Here is a 17538-nt window from a genome sequence, read left to right as displayed (position 1 = left end):
TGGGTGACTCAGTCAGTGAAGCATCTGCCTTTGGCTCAGGTCATGATCCCGGGGTCCTGGGATCAAGCCCCATGTCAGGGGTCTCTGCTCAGTGGGGAGTCTGCTTCCCCCTCTCCCTCTGCCACTCCCCCTGCTTGTGCTCTCTCTCTCTCAAGTAAATCTTTTAAAAAAATAAATAGCAAAATTGCCACCAAAAACTATGAAAACACCTTGGCACCAAACAGACTATAAAAAGGACGCTTCTTCACAGGACAAGAACTACAATGAGAAGGCAGAGCATCCTTGTTTGCCCTCAGCTGGAACCATGTGCTTCGGGGGTCTCAGGCATTAGGCCACCCTGGGCACGTGCGTGAAAGCACCATGAGGATCAGTTTGGGGAAGACTGCAAGTCGGTGAACCCACAAATAGAGAATGTGTGAATAATGGGGATCCATGGTGTGTCCTTCATGAGATCGCCATGTGGCCTACATCAGAGGAGGGTCCACAATGGATACAAGGCACCTGTCCCCAGGTGTCACTCGGGCCCTTCCATCCCAAGCACCAGCTAGAGTCCCCTCTTAGCTTGTGCCCCAGCTGTGAACACAACAGGGTTTGTAAAAACACCTGGCCGCCGGGGACTCTGCCTACATGCTCGAGGTGGGGCCGGGTTGGTCTACGTGGGATCCTGGACGGCAGGCGCCCTGCACGGGCCGGTGGGACTCCTGGTGCTTACCTGTCCAGCTCGCCGCGCAGCCGCTGGTTCTCACCCACGGCCATGGCGCCCGTCCTCTGCTCCTGCTGTAGAGCCTCCCTCTCGCTGTTCAAAACCTTCTCCAGCTCGTCCAGCTCCGCCTTACGCTTCAGCACGTCGTCCTGCCTGTTGGAGGGAACATACCCGCTGGGAGCTTGTCTGGAGCCTTCCTTTCCTCCAGGGAATCAACGCCCCAGAAGACTATGAAACCTCCCACGGAAAATGGGGTTCCTCTGGCGGCTTCTCTCTGCAAAGCGGAGGGGGACGGGGCAGGGAACAGGCGGGGCGAGAGGCAGGGCAGCAGCAGAACGGGAGAACGGCGGTTGGGAGGGCCGTCTGGGCCAGGGGTTGCCCCCAGCCCCACAGCAGAGTCCTCTTCTCCCCACCCGGCAAGTCTCCAAGGCCCCTTGGGTTCCCTGTCAAAGCCGCCCTCCCTCCCTGGCCACCTGGGCACGCCGAGACTGTTTTCTGCACTCGGAGCCCTTCGCTTCGGAGAGTTATAAATACGTTACTAAGTGGTTCGCTAAGCACAAACAGATCTAAAAGAAACCACAAAATAAAGAGCTGAATTCCACCCCACGTAACAGCTAATCCCTCTTCACTGGGGGCTGGTCAGCCCTCTGCCCTCCTCCCCTTGGGAACCGAGTCTCCTTGTTCTTGGTCTGTCCTGGTTGTGGGGGCAGAGGCTTGCCTGGCGGGGGCCTAACAGCTGCCAGAGGCCAGTTCTTCACACACACACACACGCACACGCACACGCACACGCACACGCACCCCCCTTCTCAGGAGCCCCGACCACAGCCCTTCCCCTTCTGCTGGGACTTTCTCTCCTTCTCCAGCCCCGTCTCCGTGGTTACTGCACAGCCGGCTCTGGAGGGCGGCAGAGCACAGGAGGACGAGCTGCTGAGAGCCCCCGCTGCTCCTCCCCCCTGCTGGAAACGGAGGACTCAGGATCTCCCTCAAGTCCACGCCAGTGACTGAGGCACCGCCCTTCAACAGTCCCCGTTCAGGGAAATCCCTCTTTCCAGACCCCCTTCCTCGTCTGAGCTCCTCACACGCACAGTCAGACCAGGGCGTCCAACCGGTCTTCAGACCTCCACCCCGGCCCCGCGGCCCCCCGGGCCCCCAGCCCCCCAGCAGCCGCCCTTGCACCACGTGACCGCAGTCAAACTCCGGAAGGTGCTCAGGCAGCTGTGCAAGGACAAACTTTCTCGCGGCCTTTTGCCCCAGGGCAGAGGCTGCCCAATGGGGACAGGTGTACGGCTGGAAGTGGAGGCTCTGTCTAGCTTTTCAGGTGGTGACAAGTCCCCCAGGGTCAACAAATTAGGGCCACGGGCAGATGATTAGGGTTCCCCAAATCCTGCTTCCCTGCTGTAACATCTTATAAAAGCCCACTGATCAGGGATACCTGTAACCACCCAAGGGCAGGACAGACACTGTGCACCTTGCTCACCACTGAATCCCAGGTACGAGGCATGGCACTCAGTAAATAGTATGAAGGGAATCAGGAAATGAGCATCTAAGTGTCAAATTTAGTGAATACAGAGCGAACACCCCTGTGTTCCAGGCACCTACGTTCCCAAACCCACAGCCCTGCTGCAGACAGACCAAAGGGGCCTCCAGCCCTCTGTCCAACCAACTGGAACGTTCAAGTACTATCGTCGTTCAGCCTGCTGTACGGACAAGGAACCAGACGGAAAACAACAGTCAGCTCCTCCCTCAAGGCCGGCCCAAATTCCACCTACAGAAACCTTCCCCTTCTAAACGGACACCAAGAGTATCACGAGGCACTCTCATAACATGTAACAGGACGTTAATGATAAGACACGTAGGTGCCCGGTGAGGGGTGGGCACGGAGCTCGTTTCAGAGCTCGGGGAATGCTGGGTGCTCCACTTCACGAGCCAGCCGGGAGCACCCCTGCCACGTCCAGAAGCAGCACCGTGCACACAGCACACACTCTGTGTCGTATTATGAACCCAGGATGGGCTCTGGAGGAGGGGGGAGACGGAGACGCTCGGAGGCAGAAGATGCTGATTCTGGCTTACTAGAAGCAGGCACTTGGGCAGCCCGTGAAGGAAGGAGATCTCTGTGGATAAGCAGGGGGAGGAGCCCAGAGAGAGGCAGAGAGGAAGCCCTGGGCGAGGGAATAAAGGGACGTCACCACCTCTGTGCCCTCGGCATCATCAGACGCCCTCACGAGGCTCTGCAGGCCCAGTGATCCAGACGAGTCAAGGGAAATGCTGCCGCAGGGACACCTGACAAGCACAGGAAGTGGGTGATCGCTCCCTCCTCCGGTGGCACCGTGTGCTTGAGAGCCTCTCTGCAGAGAACAGCTCCACCTGTGTCTGAGTCAGGCGCACACCACGCCTCCCTCCCACCGGACTCCGCGTCCTGCCACAGCTGCCCAGGGGCCGGGGGCCATCAGGGACCTGCCCGGGGCAGGAGCTCAGGCAATGCGAGCTGCCCCAACGTACTCGACACCCAGGAGCCTGGACTGTTGAGAGCGCAAAGAGAAGATCTGTCCGATTCAAAGTATGCAAATTTTAGATTAAAAAAGGAAAGGAGGGCAGGCAGGTGGCGAGAGAGAGGTATGGCTGAAACGTACTTGGGGGTTTCACTCGACTATTCTGTTTGCTTTCTGTATTCAAAAGCTGCTACATTTGAAGGCTGGAAAGCCAGCGTCCCACATCTGGATGGGAAGCCAAGGCCCGGGAAGCCCAAGTAAGCACATCACTGTGGACTAGCAGTGCCGGCGAACGTCCTCCTTATGCCCGGTTTGGAGAGGAGGGGAGAGGCGGTGGGGGGCCTCAGGGAAGCAGGGCCCCCAAGGCTGGGTTTCCCTGAGCTGGAATTCGCGTGGCACCGGCTTCTCCATGCGGGGACCCTCCTGGAGTCACTGAGGCTCCAGGTGCACACACTCGCAATCGCGGAGTGTGACTCCCAATTTTACTTCCTCTGGGAAGGTTCAGGGTCCGGGACAACGTGAGCCACGGGGCCGAGAGGGAAGGCGGGGAAGGCTCCCGGGCAGGGACGCGAGCCCCGGGCGCCCGCACGCACCTCTCGCGGAGCTCCTTGTGCTCCAGCTCCAGGTTGCGATGCAGCGTCTTGAGGCAGCTGTGCTGGCGGATGAGGGCCTCGTACTCGGAGGACTGGCGCTCGTGGAGCGCGGCCAGGTGCTCGTGGTCCTGCAGCAGGGCGTCGTAGGCCGCCGTCAGCCGCTCCTGCTGCCTCTGCAGGTTCTCGTTCTCGCTCTCCTTGGCCGTGTGCTGGTTCTGGAGCAGCGTGTACTGGGCCGTGAGCGCGGCGCTCTGGGAGCTCAGAGTGGAGTTCTCCACCTGCCGAGAGGGAGGAGGGGCTGCCTCACCGCGGGCCGGCACCCCGCGAGCCACAGGCCCGGCGTCCCCCCGCAGCGACTGCGCCAAGACCACGGAGACCCTCCGTGCTGGCAACACCCGTCCCTAGGACAGTTCTCTCTGAACTGCAGGCACTACTCTGGGAAGAGGCACAACAGACTGTCGCATGCTTGGGGCTCGGGTCCTGCTCCCTCCCCCCAGGTGACTGTTTGGGACAAACTATGTCTATTCTCTGGATAAGCTCCTTGGGGGCCCTCTGTGACCACTTTTAAACACCTCTTTTCTAGGACAAGTAGAAAATCAGTAATGACAGAGAGCACGTGAACACCGCCATCAACCACCCTCACCCCACGGACGTTTCTAGAACCACGTACCAAACCATCAGAAAACCGAGCAGGGAGCGCTGCCTAACTCACTCTGGGGCCAGAATGACCAATTTCAAAACCAGACAAAGACAGAACTACCACCACCACGAACCAGTATCCTATTTTGTTATTTTAATAAAACAAGCCCCAGCCCCTTTGCCGAATAGATTACTGTTTATCGTCCTGACCCACATTGCACATTTTCAAACCCCCTTCTCACAAACGGCATTAATGAAGGATTAATTCATTTCCCCACAATCTGTTAACTGTAAATAAAACCAGCATCCTCCAGTAGGTGGCAGGGGACGTGAGTTTTGCCAGAAGCTCTCAACAGGCTGGCAGCCGCTTCGTCCCCTCCGTCCTTCACGGAGATTCAAAATTCCCATCAGCTTCGAAGAGGCTCTGGCAGGTTTTATAGTGAACGAACCTGGTTAACTCTGTTGAGCTCAACGTAGCCGAGCCGAGGATCGCTTTCCAAATCATTCCTAGTAAAATCTCAAGGAGCAGACTTTGGGAAAAGGCAACCCTACAAGGCCGAGCAGAGAAACCGAATCCCCAGCCGTGCCGTTGCACGCTCAGTCGTGGAAATGGCTACAGACCTGTACTACCTTCAGAGATCCTGAGGCTAGGCACCACTGTTTACCACGAGCCTAGGAAACACAAAACCCTGCACACCCTCCCTCGCCTGGCCTCGTTTCCCAAGGAGCCAGCATGCCGGGGCCGGGCTCCGGGAGATGCAGGGATGCCCGGGGCCGCAGCACAGCGCTCACCTGCAGCTTGGCCGTCTGGGTCTGGAGCGTGGTGTTGTGCTCCTGCAGGAAAGCGCTCTGCTTCTGCAGCGTCAGGATCTGGGCGCTGAAGGTCACGTTCTGGGTCTCCAAGTGCTGTAGCTGTTCCTTGAGCAGCTGCTTCTCAGCCTGCAGAGCCGCGTTCTAGGGCAAACGGAAGCAGGAGGCCCGTCAGACACCAGCTCGGTCGATGCCCACCAGCCCCAGGCACGGGGGATATAAGGAACTGTCGAGAGCTGACGCTTTGGGGACTAAGGCCAGAGTCCACCGGTTAAGAGAAGTAACATGTTTCCCTCTTGGAAAAGACAATCAACAGAACTGCAGGGGCAGGGGAAAGAACTACTTCTTTTGGTACGTGCTTTCCAGACAGAAATGCATGCATGTAATGAGGACGCTGCTTCCAACCTGAGCATCTGAGTGCAAGGCCAGGGTGAGCTGGGGTTAAAGCCAAGGCATCATCTCTTCTCTCTTTAATGCTTTCTGTTGAACACCCGGAGCGTGTACTTCTGTGAGCTTCTCCCACTGGACAGGGAGTCAAAGCCTGTGACCACACGTCACCCTGCTCAGGAGTGACAGCACGTAGAATAAGGCGGTTCACGTTCCATGAGATGGATAAAGACTGTAAAATATGCCACCAACGGGGCCAGGGGCTGGGACACGTGGGCTGTAGCCTGGTGCTGTGACCTCACTAGCACAGAATGTAGGGTTGAGTCTTTTTTTTTTTTTTTCTTTTTAAGATTTTTTTATTTATTCATTTGAGAGCGAGTGCACAAAAGCTGGGGGAGAGGCAGAAGCAGACTCTCCACGGAGCTGGAAACCCGGCATGGGGCTTGATCCCAGGACCCTGAGATCATGGCCTGAGCCAAAGGCAGATGCTTAACCATCTGAGCCACCCTGGCATCCCATAGGGTCGAGTCTCTTAAACTCTATCTCCACTTTCTCATCTGTCAAATGGTGAAAATCATCACTAGCTGCTTCTCAAGGTTGTTGGCAGAGAGAAATAACGTCAGGGGACTAGACACACACCGGAAAACTTCTGTAAAGGGACAGATCAAATTTTGGGGTTTGCCAGGCATGTGGTCACCATTCCAACCACTTACCTCCGCCACCACTATGGTGGGAGGACAACCCCATCCAGTATGTAAACAAAGGGTGTGTCTCTGGTCCAATAAAACCTACTTGACAAAAACAGGTGGCGGGCCACGGCGTGTCAGCCCCTGGGAAAGCACCGTGGAGACAGAGGGCTGGCGCACAAGCTACAGGCCAAGTATGATGGGCAGGCAGACTGATTCGCCGTGGGAAAATGTGAATCCACCCCTTTCCACCGCAAAGGGCAAAGAGACCTCACATGAAAAGGAGTTCGTAGGACTTGCCAGAACAACTTAATAAGTATTCAACTAGAGAAAGGGCGCCTGGGTGGCTCAGTCGCTTAAGCGTTTGCCTTCAGCTCAGCTCATGATCCTGGGGTCCTGGGATCGAGCCCCGCATTGGGCTCCTTGCCCAGCAGGGAGCCTGCTTCTCCCTCTGCCTGCCACTCGCCCTGCTTGTGCGTGCATGTTCTGCCAAATAAACAGAATCTTAAAAAAAAAAAAAAAAAAAAAAAAAGAGAGAAGTATTCGACTAGACCTGGATAAATCTCGACAGATTCGGACATTCTGGGTCCTTTACAGGAATGGCGGCCAGAATGGTGGCCTATCAGTGGGACAATCAATAGGGCACACTGTCTCGCTCTCTCTTTCTCTGAGCGATGGCAGCCCACTCACATTCCGCTCCAGCTCGATGGCCCGGTCCTTCACTCGGAGCAGCTCCATGGTGGCCTCCTTGTGGCTGGACCCCCAGGGCTCCTTCCCCTGGTGACCGGTGACCAAAGTCTCCACAGGGTGTTTGAAAGAGTTCTGTAAGTGCTTCCCTTCCTCCTGGTTCTGCCTGAGGATCTCACACTCTGCCTTCAGCTGTGGGGTGTGGGAATAGGAGAGCAGACTTGGGGCAGGAAGAGGCCGGCTCAGAGCTCCGTGTTCACGGCTAGAGGACAGCCCCACAGCAAACCCGATTCCTCAGCATCCCCAACCCCTCACCTGGCACTAGTGACAAGCCCCGCACCCAGCGTTTGCTCTGTGAGGAATGCACAGAACCCATCCTGTGCCTCCCCCCGCCTTCTAGAAATTTGCCTCAGTCCCAACTTTAGCCACACGACCCTGGCAAGTCTTCTCATTTCACTGGGCCTCAGCCGCCCACTCCATAAAACGGAGGTGAGCCTGGGGAATACGGACCCCGGGGATATTATAAAGACCCTTCCAGCTCGAGAACTGCTTTGCTCTAGATTCCTTATTCAATCACACAGCCCAGAAATGCACCAAGGCTTCAAAAAAGAGAGCTGGAAAGCACGAATGTGGACATCCTGATCGATTCCCTATGCACTCACACCTGTCCCATCTGAGGGTGCCCACGAGACTCTAGGGCTCTGCCTGGTCTCGATGCTCACAAGCTCACGTGGGTTCTCCTCAATGTCCCAGATCCTACCTAACAGAATCAATGCTGTTCTGGACGTGGCCTCCTCTGCCCCCAGGCCTCTGATTCACTCTGGTTCCATCCAGCCCCAGTGCGTAGGATTCTGATGGTAGCCCCCCTCAGAACCCTGTGGGTCAGCACACCTGCTCTGGGAAACAGGCATCCAGCCGCCCCTCTGCTACCCAGGTGAGGGGCTGGAGAAGGTGAGGTAGGGACCTCACGGCTGGGACTCACAGTTGGCCCCGAAAGGGGTCACATCTTACCACCTGGAGTTCATTCTGTAACTGGTGGTTCAGGCTGGTTTTCTCTTCCATCTGTGCTTCTAAAAACACAATCTTTTCTTCTTTCATGGCTAATGTTGTTTTTAATGCTGACTCATTTCTGCCCTCCAAAATACTGAATTTTCTGAAAAATACAAGTATTCAATGGTATTAATCTGTCTCTTCTGCCCACAAGCTCCCAATCTCCCAGCTGCCAACACCTGTCTCCCCCACTGAGCGGGTTTCCTTTGTAATTCTGCAGCATTTGGCCCAGAAGAACCGTACAAGTCACAATCCATCACCCAGAGCCCTCCCCAGGGCTCCCCGCAGAGACACACCTATGACAGCTTCAAATGAAGCACCACTGCTGCCGTTTTATAGACATAGTCTTAGGAAGGGATTATTATGGCCATTTTACAGATGGGGAAACGGAGTCTCAGAAAGGTTAAGCAATTTGCCCAAGATCACAGTGCCCACTAGGTAAGTGCTAAGTCCATGTGGCCCTTTCGCCACCCCAACAGGGTGTCACATTATCCGTTACGCGGATCTTGTCAGTTACAAGTCTAGCAGAAGTCCATGATATTGGATTTCCTTGAAAAATGAGATCATTTTGGCAAAGAATTGTGGGCAGAGAGCACAATAAATTTTTGAAAATTCCAGGGCTGGGCCCAGGGAAAGAGGAACGAATAGGCAGGTGCAGCACAGAGGACGTGTAGGGCAGGGAAACTAGTCTGTACGATGCCGTAAGTAGATACAGGTCATCGCACACGTGCCAACACCCATGGGTGTGCAGCATCGGGAGTGACTCTACTGCCAACTGTGGGCGCTGGGTGATGATGGGTCAGTGGGGGCACATCGAGTGTAACATGTGCACCACTCTGGGGGGGATACTGATAAGGAGGAAGCTACGCTGTGGTGGGGGGGCGGAGGGCATTTAGTAACTCTCTGAACCTTCCCCTTAGTTTTGCTTTGAACTTAAAACTTTTCTAAAAAATCTACTTAAAAAAAATTAAGAAGCCTTTCCACTGGACAAGAGAGTCTCCTTTCATTCCTCCCTGGGATTCTCCAGGAAGAAGCCCTGTCCCATAAAAGATACTGGCCCCTTCCAGAGACCACGTGACAACAAGCCCCGAGCTCTACAGAGCGAACCGGGCATGCAGCACGTGGCCACGGGTATGAGCTGTGAGAGCCCACAGACCACAGCAGGGAGGTCCTCACGTGTCACCATGGCTGCTCTCGTCCTGCAGCAGCAGCTCCTTGTGGAGGCCGACCTTCTCCAGCCCCTGGCTCAGTTTGTCCAGCTCGCTGGTCAGCTGCTGGCTCTTCAGCTTCTCCAGCACCAGGTCCTGCCAGGACAGGGAGAGGACGGGGAGAGGACGTGTGTGGGATGCGAGCCCAGCGGGGAGGGTCTGGCACAGGCCCTTCTCAAGGCTGAGCAGCTGTTTTCCCAAGTCATAGCTGACTCAGGTGTCCTGAGGGCTGAGCAGACAGTTCAACGGGGACAGGTGAACCCCAGGGATGTCTTCCAAAGGGCAGGGGATAGACACACGTTCCCAGCCTCCCGGCACTGAAGATGACCAGACTACATGGCAACGCATCCAGAACATGTGTCTGCAACACCATGTATGTTGACCTTTGAGTAGGAGGTCTGAATTCTAGCATGACTGCCTTTCCCGTGGAATAATGTAATGAAATACTTTTTCTGTTCCAAATTCTCTGCAAGAAGTACGAGGAGGGGAAAGATTTTACTTGAAGCCCTAGTTTTGGTTTGCTTTGCAAAAGCGGGTGCTCTCCTCTAGGTGGGTCACTTCTTGGGAGGCCCACCTTCCTCCCACGCATCCCGGGAGCTCTCAGGTGCTGCTCTCTGCCCAGCGCCACAGCGATCGGCATGCAAGCTGACCCCCCACCAAATCCTCAGGCCTGCGATGGCAGTGTGACAGAGTGGGGCTCGCCAGACACTCCATCGGCTCCCCCCAGATTTCCCAGCCACCCTGCAGTTGGCGGGTGGTTCTGGCCAGTGAGCCGTGGGCGGACGTGCCCGGGGTCACTCCTGGCTGCAGCACAGAAGAGCGCACATGTGACCTTCCGGCTGCCTCTCTCCTGCCACGGCGACTGCCCAAGCCCCGTGCTGGGGTGGTGCAGCCATTCGTGCAGGCAGCCTGGACTGCAGAGTCACAGCGCAGACGGCAGGGTCCCGGGGAGTCACCGGGACTGTCGTGGGTGAGAAGGCAGCCGTGGGTGTGAGGAGCGGCTGTGATTCCGGGGGTTTGTCCGTCACTGCAGCATGACCGATGTGACGCTTACAGAGCCAGGGACTAGGGTCGTACTCGTGTTTTGTGTCCCCCCCCCACAGCATACGGAGCTGCCTGCACGATCGTCTGTACTCCTTTTTGAACACGGAGATGGCTGTGGGGTCACCTAATCTATTTCCTTTCCTTCCCTGGCACGCAGCTAACACGCATTTCCCCACCTCACCTGCAGCTAGAGAGTTCTGCACAGAGCGGTGTGGTCCCTCTCACTCGCGCTCTCCCTCATCCCCCTGCTGCAGGCGGAGGAGCCAGAAGGGGGCTCCACCATGGGACGGCCGAGCCCCGGGGTGGCAGAAGCCAGGTGCCCGTGAACAGCCACACTGGGCTCCTGCATGCGCGAGACCCGACTTCTGTGAGGGGCCATTCAGAGGTTCACGTTAGTTCCGAAAGCAGTTTATTCCCCCCAACATACTGAAGGAATGCCCGGATGACCCATGGGATGAACACTGGGGAAAAGTGGGACGTATCCTTAGCACAAAACTTTAAAATGTTCATATCCTTCGATCCTGTAGTTTCACTTCTAGGAATACAGCCCGAGACAAGAGAGCTGTATACGCAAGGACGTCTGGTGTGTTATTTAAAATAGTGAAAAAAATTGGAAAACCACCTCGAAGTCCAAAAACGAATCGCAATAAAGCTGCAGGATCTACTGGATTAATACCGTGCAGCTACTGGAACTCCACGGCTTGAAGCCCGCTCACTGTGACGGGGAAAGGTACAGTAAGCAAAAAGCAGAAGAGGCTAGGATGCAGGGAAGTAGGACGTCAAGTGCGCACAGACACAAGTACACACGGGAAGCGACGGGATGAAAGGAGCCAGATTGTGAGTGGTGGGTATGTCTGGGCAGGGAGACCCTAACAGGCGATGTGCCCTTTGCTCTTCAGACCTGCAGACACCATCCCATGTAGAATCAGGGAGGACACGCACAGTCCCACCACACAGCACGCCCGTGCCACTTGGGGCAGAGGCATTAACCGCCCCGCCCCCCCCCCAACCTGGGCTGGCGGGGGGCCCGCCCGCAGCGGCTCACCTCTCGCAGGGTGGTCAGCGTCCGCGTATGCATGGTGACTTGCTTGGTGAGGTCCCTGTTGTCCCTCTCCAGCTCCTTCAGCTTGCTGGCCGCGTCCCTGCAGCGGGCCAGCTCCTTGTCCAGGGCGCGGCTCTCCCTCTCGGCGGCGGACAGCTTGGCGGTGCTGTCGTCTAAGACGGCGTCCTTGAGCTCCACCTGCTGCCACAGCCGCTTGGCCTCCTTCTCCAGCAGCTTCTTGTCCTTCTCCAGCTGGGCCACCTCCTGCTCCAGGGCCTTCCTGTCCTTCTCCGACCGCTCCAGCTGCTTGTTGGACAGCCGGAGGGCCTCCAGGTCGCGCTGCAGGACCTGGTTTTCGGCCTCCAGCTCCCTGAGCTCTTGCTCCAGGGCCTGGGCCTTCTGGCTGCTGCTCTCCAGCGTCTGCTGCAGCCGCAGGTTCTCGGCGTTCACGCCCTGGTAGCTGAGCTCCAGGCGCTCGGACTTCTTGCTCAGGGCCTTCAGCAGCTCCACGTTTTTCCTCAGCTCCTCCTTTTCCCGCTCGAGCTCCTGATTCTCCCGCTCGATCTGCGCCATCTTGGCGCCGGTGAAGCGCATGGCCTCCACCATCCGGCGCAGCTCCAGGTTCTCCTCGTCCAGCTGCTTGTTGTCCCGCTCCAGACCCTCGAGCTGCACCGACACGTTCTGCAGGGTGTCCAGCGACTTCCTCAGCTTCCGGTTCTCTAGCGCCAGGCCCCGACTCTCGCGCTCCAGGGCATCGACCTTCTCGGTGGCGGTCTTCAGGGAGGCCACCTTCTTGGCCAGCTTCTCGTTCTCCTTCTCCAGCCGGTGCAGCTCCTTCTCCAGCTCTTGCACCCGCTCCACCTTCTCCTTCACCTGCTCGAAGTCCTTGTGCAGCTGCTGCTTCTCAAACTCCAACTTGCTGAGTCTGCTGCTAGTCTCCGTCACCGTCTGGTGGAGGGCTTTGTTCTCCTTTTCGATGTCCTTCGCGCGGGCCTCGCTGCTGACCTGCGACCTCTCCCGCAGTGACCACATCGCCTGGTTGAGATGATCCTTCTCTTGCTCGAGATCCTTGATCTGCAGAGAAACAGAACGGGCATGACAGGGCTGCTGCATGGATGTCGTTCCGTGATCTGGGTCCAAACTGGGAGACTAAAGTGCAGGCCCCTGAGAGAGCACCCAGAGCCGTCCCACTGCTTCCCAGGGGCCAGGTATGGATACAAGGTAATGGACACTCATGACTTAGTTGAAGCCAAAACACCCACAGCAGCCGGAGGGATTCAGAAACAAAAGCCACGGCTCTCTTCCTGATCTGAAAGAATGAAAGAGATTTTCCCTGGTCCTTTTCACCCTGGCTGGCAAGACCCCCACGACTTGAGCCCGCCCACCTGTGGCCTCCCCTGACACCACTCTCCCTCAGCAAACACTGCAGGTGATCTTCTCTCTGAACACTCACCATCCTCCCTCTGCAACCCCCACCGCCCCCACCAACCTTTAGCACCCCTGGCTCCTTCCTCCTCATCCTTCAGGGCTCAGAGTAAAGTGTCAGCTCTGTGACTCTAATGTGCCTGGCACCCTGCAGAACGCTTTCCCTGGGCATCATGACGTCCTTCCTGCCCATAGCTTGGGGGTGGCAGAGCGGGAAGAGAGAGGCCTGGCTTCTGGCTGGCATCCCTGAGCCACTGCACCAACACTGGGCTGCCCACCCCAGGACTTCTTGTGGTGTGAGCCAAATAAAGCCTGGAGGCTTGCCAGGGCTCTCTGCTAGGACACCGTGGACCTTTGCAGCTGCACCAGTTCCTTGTCCTGCAGGGCTGTCCTGTGCATTGCAGGACATCTGAACTCCACCCACATGCCATGAGCACCTTCTCTCTCCTCCTCCCCTCCAAATCACAACAATAAAACCAGGCTTGCCGATGTCCCCTGGGAGGCAAAATCCGACCCCCCATTCCTCCACTGTCGGTTGAGAACTGCTGGTTTGAGGTGCAGCTAAGCTGAGCACGTGGTAACCCCTGCGTTACTCATCCACTACCAGGAAATGGCCATAATCCTGGACGCTCCCTCTTGCAGGCGGGAACATTCGTTCTAGAGGCACCTACCTGCCGGGCTCTGTCAGCCTTCAGGCTCTCCATGTCACTCTGCAGCTGCTCCTTCTCTTTGATCAGCTCCTCGCTGAGGGTCTCCAAATCCTGGTTGCTCTGCTTCTCTCTCTCCAGCTGGGTCTGTAACTTCTCAATCTGTGAAGCCCAAAGACCCGGCCCGTGCAAAGGTCAGCCTCCCGAGGTGAACTATGTTTTAACACAAACCAGAAACCTGTCAGGTTCACAGAATACTTTACTAGGTCTCTTCTCGAGGAAAAGACATCCAGAAGGTGTTCCATAGCGACCTCAGTCCTTAGCCCACACCTTGCACTTCTGGCTCAGGGGGGACGGGAAGGTCCTGGGCACCAAGCCCTCCTCATCCTCACTGCCATGTTCTCAACCTTCTCCCAGTCTGTCCCTTCCATCTCAGGCCTTGTCCACCCGTGCAAGGGTCGGACCACTGGCTGGATGCCCTGCAGGGACCTCCCACCTCCCTTCCCTCTCCTCCACGACGGCCACCTCAGTTGGTAACGCGCCTGCTCGCTCAGCTGCTCGGAGCTGTCTTCTGATGCACCTGTCCTTCCTCTTGCACCTCCAAGTAAGTTCGTCACCAAATCCTATCCTGTCTACCCATCCGCCCCCCTCCCCACATGCCCATTGCCTGCCCCAGGCCAGACCACGTTCCATCGTGCCTGGTTGACCACCCAATCCCCTCCTGGGCACCAAGCTCTCCTGCTGGGCCCCACCAGCGCCCAGGCTTCCGAAACAAGAAATACCCAGCTCAGGGCTTCTCACACTTGCTTGTGCCTGACGCCCAGAGAGCGTGGCCGGGGCTGAGGCAATGCCCACGTTGCTGTTTGCAGCACGAGGGCTTCAAGGTGGCTGCTGTCCCTTCCTGCCAACACCAAACTCCTTATTGCTGCATACAGGAGTTGGAAAAGGGCAGTGACTGGTGTCAGAGGGACAAGGGTTCAGAGGCTGGTCCCTTGCTACTAGCGACAGGACCATGAGGAAGTTTCTCTTACTGACATGGGCCCAGCGGTGTCCACGCTCACGAGCGTCGGTCAGCACGAAGTGCTCAGCACACACCTGGCGGGCGTCAGGTACGCCAGTGTCAGCTGACCCTCGCTGACAGGTTATTACCGATCATCGCGGAGGGCGACTCTGGCCCAGAGGAGCTAAGTGATTCGCCCAAGGCCTTACGGTGAGGACAAAGCAGAGCTAGGACAGTGGGCGACCCCAGCCCTGCTCTCGTGCACAGTCGGGGGACCTGTGGTATGCGCTCCCTGCCTTCCTAGCTCACCCCCTGACCTCACTGTTAATCCTTTACCCCCGCCGTCCCTTCTTTCCCAGAGAGAGGCTTCTAGTCTGAAGACAGGATTTCCCTACATCCCACCTATCACTGCTGGATGCTCACTGTCCTCTTTCTCCCTTTCTGGTTCTTTCTGCCATGGAATTGGAGCCCTGATCCTTATCCATCCCTGAGCGACTGCAGGGACCCTGGGGGAGCTCACAGAGCTAAGATGTGAGCTGGCCGCCAGCCTGCTAGCCCTCAGAGGGCTTTCCGTCCTTCCTCAAGCACCTGGTTCAGGCTGTGGGCTCCCAGAGCACGTGGGTGCTAAGGACCTTCCTCTCAGCCCTAGGGCTGCATGCACCCCCAAAGGGTTGCTCTCTTCCTCTGAAAGTAAGGATTCTTTACCTCTAGGCTCAAGGCGTGAATTCTCATGATATCAACACAGTTACAGTCACGAGAGGGAGGCAGTTTCTCTAAGGTCCACGGAAGTTCTGTGAGTTAGAGGGAGGATACTACCTTTGGGGAATGATGTTTCCCACAGACACTGCAAACCTAAGCAAGCTTACAGCCTGGGCTACACTCGGGAGGGCGGGGAGAGCCAGGCTGGCATCAGGAGGTCTGGGCCTCCAGGTCACTGTGTTCCGGCTGGCCCTTGTCCCTAGCAGACACCTCCCAGAGTGGCGACGCTGTCTGGACTATCTCCAGGAAAGTCAGTGTCAGGGCTGTGTCCCCTGTGGGGCTCTGCCGGGTTGGTGGTTCACCTATCGACCAAGACATGCCAGCTGGTGGCTGAGACACACCCCGCAGAGAGGAGGGGAACAGAGCGAGGTGACTAAGGCTGGGGCAAGGAAAATCAGGGTGAGCTAAGGGGCTCATCCCTCCAGCGCTGTGTGCCCGGCTGTGGGGGAGAAAGCATATCCAGCCGTGCCAGGTAGGACAGACCCAGCCAGGCCCTGGGCAGGCAGAGCAGGACAGGGAGGAGAGGCGCTCCGACAGGCAGAAGGACCTTCTTCCCAGGGCTCCCGGCTCCGGACACAGGATGGCTGCAGTCTGGGAACAGCGGCACCTCCCTTTGACAAGGAATGCTGTGCCAAGACATGCCTCCCACGGGCTGTGGCAGGGGAGGGCTGGTGTTCCCCTGGGGAGCTGACGCAGAGAGGAAGCAGGAGGGGGGACCGAGGGATGGGGGCTCAGGAGTCATGTTGGGCAGGCAGCACCCACTGCCAGTCGTGTCTGCAGAGGAGGGGCCAGGGTGGACCCCGAGGGCAGGGGAAAGTGTGAGTGGTCACCTCTGAGGCCGGCTGGGAGCTGGGCCAGCGAGATTACGCTGCAGCTTTCTATGGCAGACCGTGAGGCCCTGCGGAGTCGAAGGTTCTCATCTCTCTAAAGGTCATTTTTTTTTTTTTTAATCTTGACTGAGGTCAGACTGCCATTTATAAAGAGATTTCCTGTGCTAGGCCCCTGTGAATCTAAAACCCCAAACCGTCTAGGTGCCTTCCACTTGCTGCTTGCATTAGGAGCCAGGGCTCGAGAGGGGGTGCTTTCCATTGTCATCTGGGAGGGAGACGACAAAGTATCTGGCACCTACCACACTGCAGAGCACACAATGCTTCAAAGGGACGAGGAGGGTGAGTGACGGAGTCTAGGAGGCCCCAGGAGGGGACCGGAGGGACCTTTTCACAGGAGGGGCTGTGCCGAGCCTCACCCAGAGAGGAAGTGCAGCCACGCTCCTCCCCCTGCCAGTGCAGCCTCAGCACATGACGCCGGCGGGACCTGTGGGTGGGATGGGACGGACACCCCAACACCCGGAACATCAGTCCTGCACGGTGGTCGGCAAGCAAGAGCGCTCTCGCCCTCTCCCTCAGGTGGCATCTGGCAGCTGGTGTGTTCAGAGCCCACAGTACAACTGTGCCGTCCGGTGTGGGTGAGGGGCCCCAAAGCCCTGGGACCACCACGTGGTGGCAATCCCTAGCTCTCAACGGCCCCCTTGTGCACCTGAGACCGCATCCCCTGCATGGATGGGGGTCCTCGTCACCACCGAACAAAAACCATTTGCAAGCCTCTCTGTCCTCCCAGAGGCCTGGGTTCTACTGTGCTAAATTCAAGACCCGGCAGTTGTTCTGAAAGGCAAATAGCAATTTCTTCTTCCTCATCCCATAAACCAAGAGAAAGAAGTGAGCTCTGACCTAGTTTTACCACCAGCAATGCCCTAAAACTGTCCACCAGTGTCGTCTACACACGCACACATATGCATGACTCACATCGTTGCTTCCTCGCCCCCATGCCCCGTCCTATGCTTTCTAATAATGCACTCACTCTGTGCCGGACCCTTTACCTACAGTAACAACCCCCATGAACCCCATGTCACAGATGAAGACAAGGCACACAGAGGTCAAGTCACACGTGGGTCACACCCTCAAAGCAGCGGTGCAGGGACGAGCCACGCTGCCTCTGAACTCCCGTCAACGGCCCTCCCGTCCCTCTGTTACAATTAACTGTGGCTGCACTGGATTCTGCGTGTCGTCCAGGCTGTGCATGCTCGCTGACACCTGAACGCTCTGCCGGGCTGCGTATTACAGACGAGGGCTGGGGAAGAAGGTCCCCCACCCCTGGCTGGGGTTATTACCTTCTTGCTGAGCTGGTGGTTCTCCTTCTCCAGCTCCCCGCACTTCAGGCTGCTCTCCTCCAATGCCAGGGATGCATCCCGCAGCCCCTGGATGGTGCTCTGGAGGCCCTGGTTCTCCTTCTCTAGCTTCAGGATTCGGCTGGAGGCACACTCGTTCAGCTCGAACACGAACGACTTCCTGGAGGCTGAAGCACAAAGCTGG

At 57.2% G+C, this 17538-nt stretch overlaps 1 protein-coding gene across 2 annotated transcripts in view; it reads right to left on the bottom strand.

Annotated features, from left to right (window-relative positions):
* Positions 1 to 17538, bottom strand: part of CCDC88C (coiled-coil domain containing 88C) — a 126696-nt gene that overhangs the window by 28096 nt on the left and 81062 nt on the right. For both annotated transcript variants that reach the window (XM_040641522.1, XM_040641523.1), the window contains exons 13-21: positions 17337 to 17521; positions 13435 to 13572; positions 11342 to 12412; positions 9221 to 9348; positions 8006 to 8147; positions 6998 to 7186; positions 5217 to 5378; positions 3786 to 4063; positions 713 to 856 (exon numbers count right to left, since the gene is read on the bottom strand). In XM_040641522.1, the coding sequence (XP_040497456.1) occupies positions 713 to 856; positions 3786 to 4063; positions 5217 to 5378; positions 6998 to 7186; positions 8006 to 8147; positions 9221 to 9348; positions 11342 to 12412; positions 13435 to 13572; positions 17337 to 17521 (2437 nt within the window). The remainder of the gene's footprint in view (positions 1 to 712; positions 857 to 3785; positions 4064 to 5216; positions 5379 to 6997; positions 7187 to 8005; positions 8148 to 9220; positions 9349 to 11341; positions 12413 to 13434; positions 13573 to 17336; positions 17522 to 17538) is intronic.

Source organism: Ursus maritimus, unplaced genomic scaffold, assembly GCF_017311325.1.
Source record: "Ursus maritimus isolate PB19 unplaced genomic scaffold, ASM1731132v1 scaffold_25, whole genome shotgun sequence".
In the NCBI taxonomy this organism is placed as follows: Eukaryota; Metazoa; Chordata; class Mammalia; order Carnivora; family Ursidae; genus Ursus; species Ursus maritimus.
Note: the sequence above shows the minus strand (reverse complement) of the source record. Positions and strands in the feature narration are given on the sequence as shown.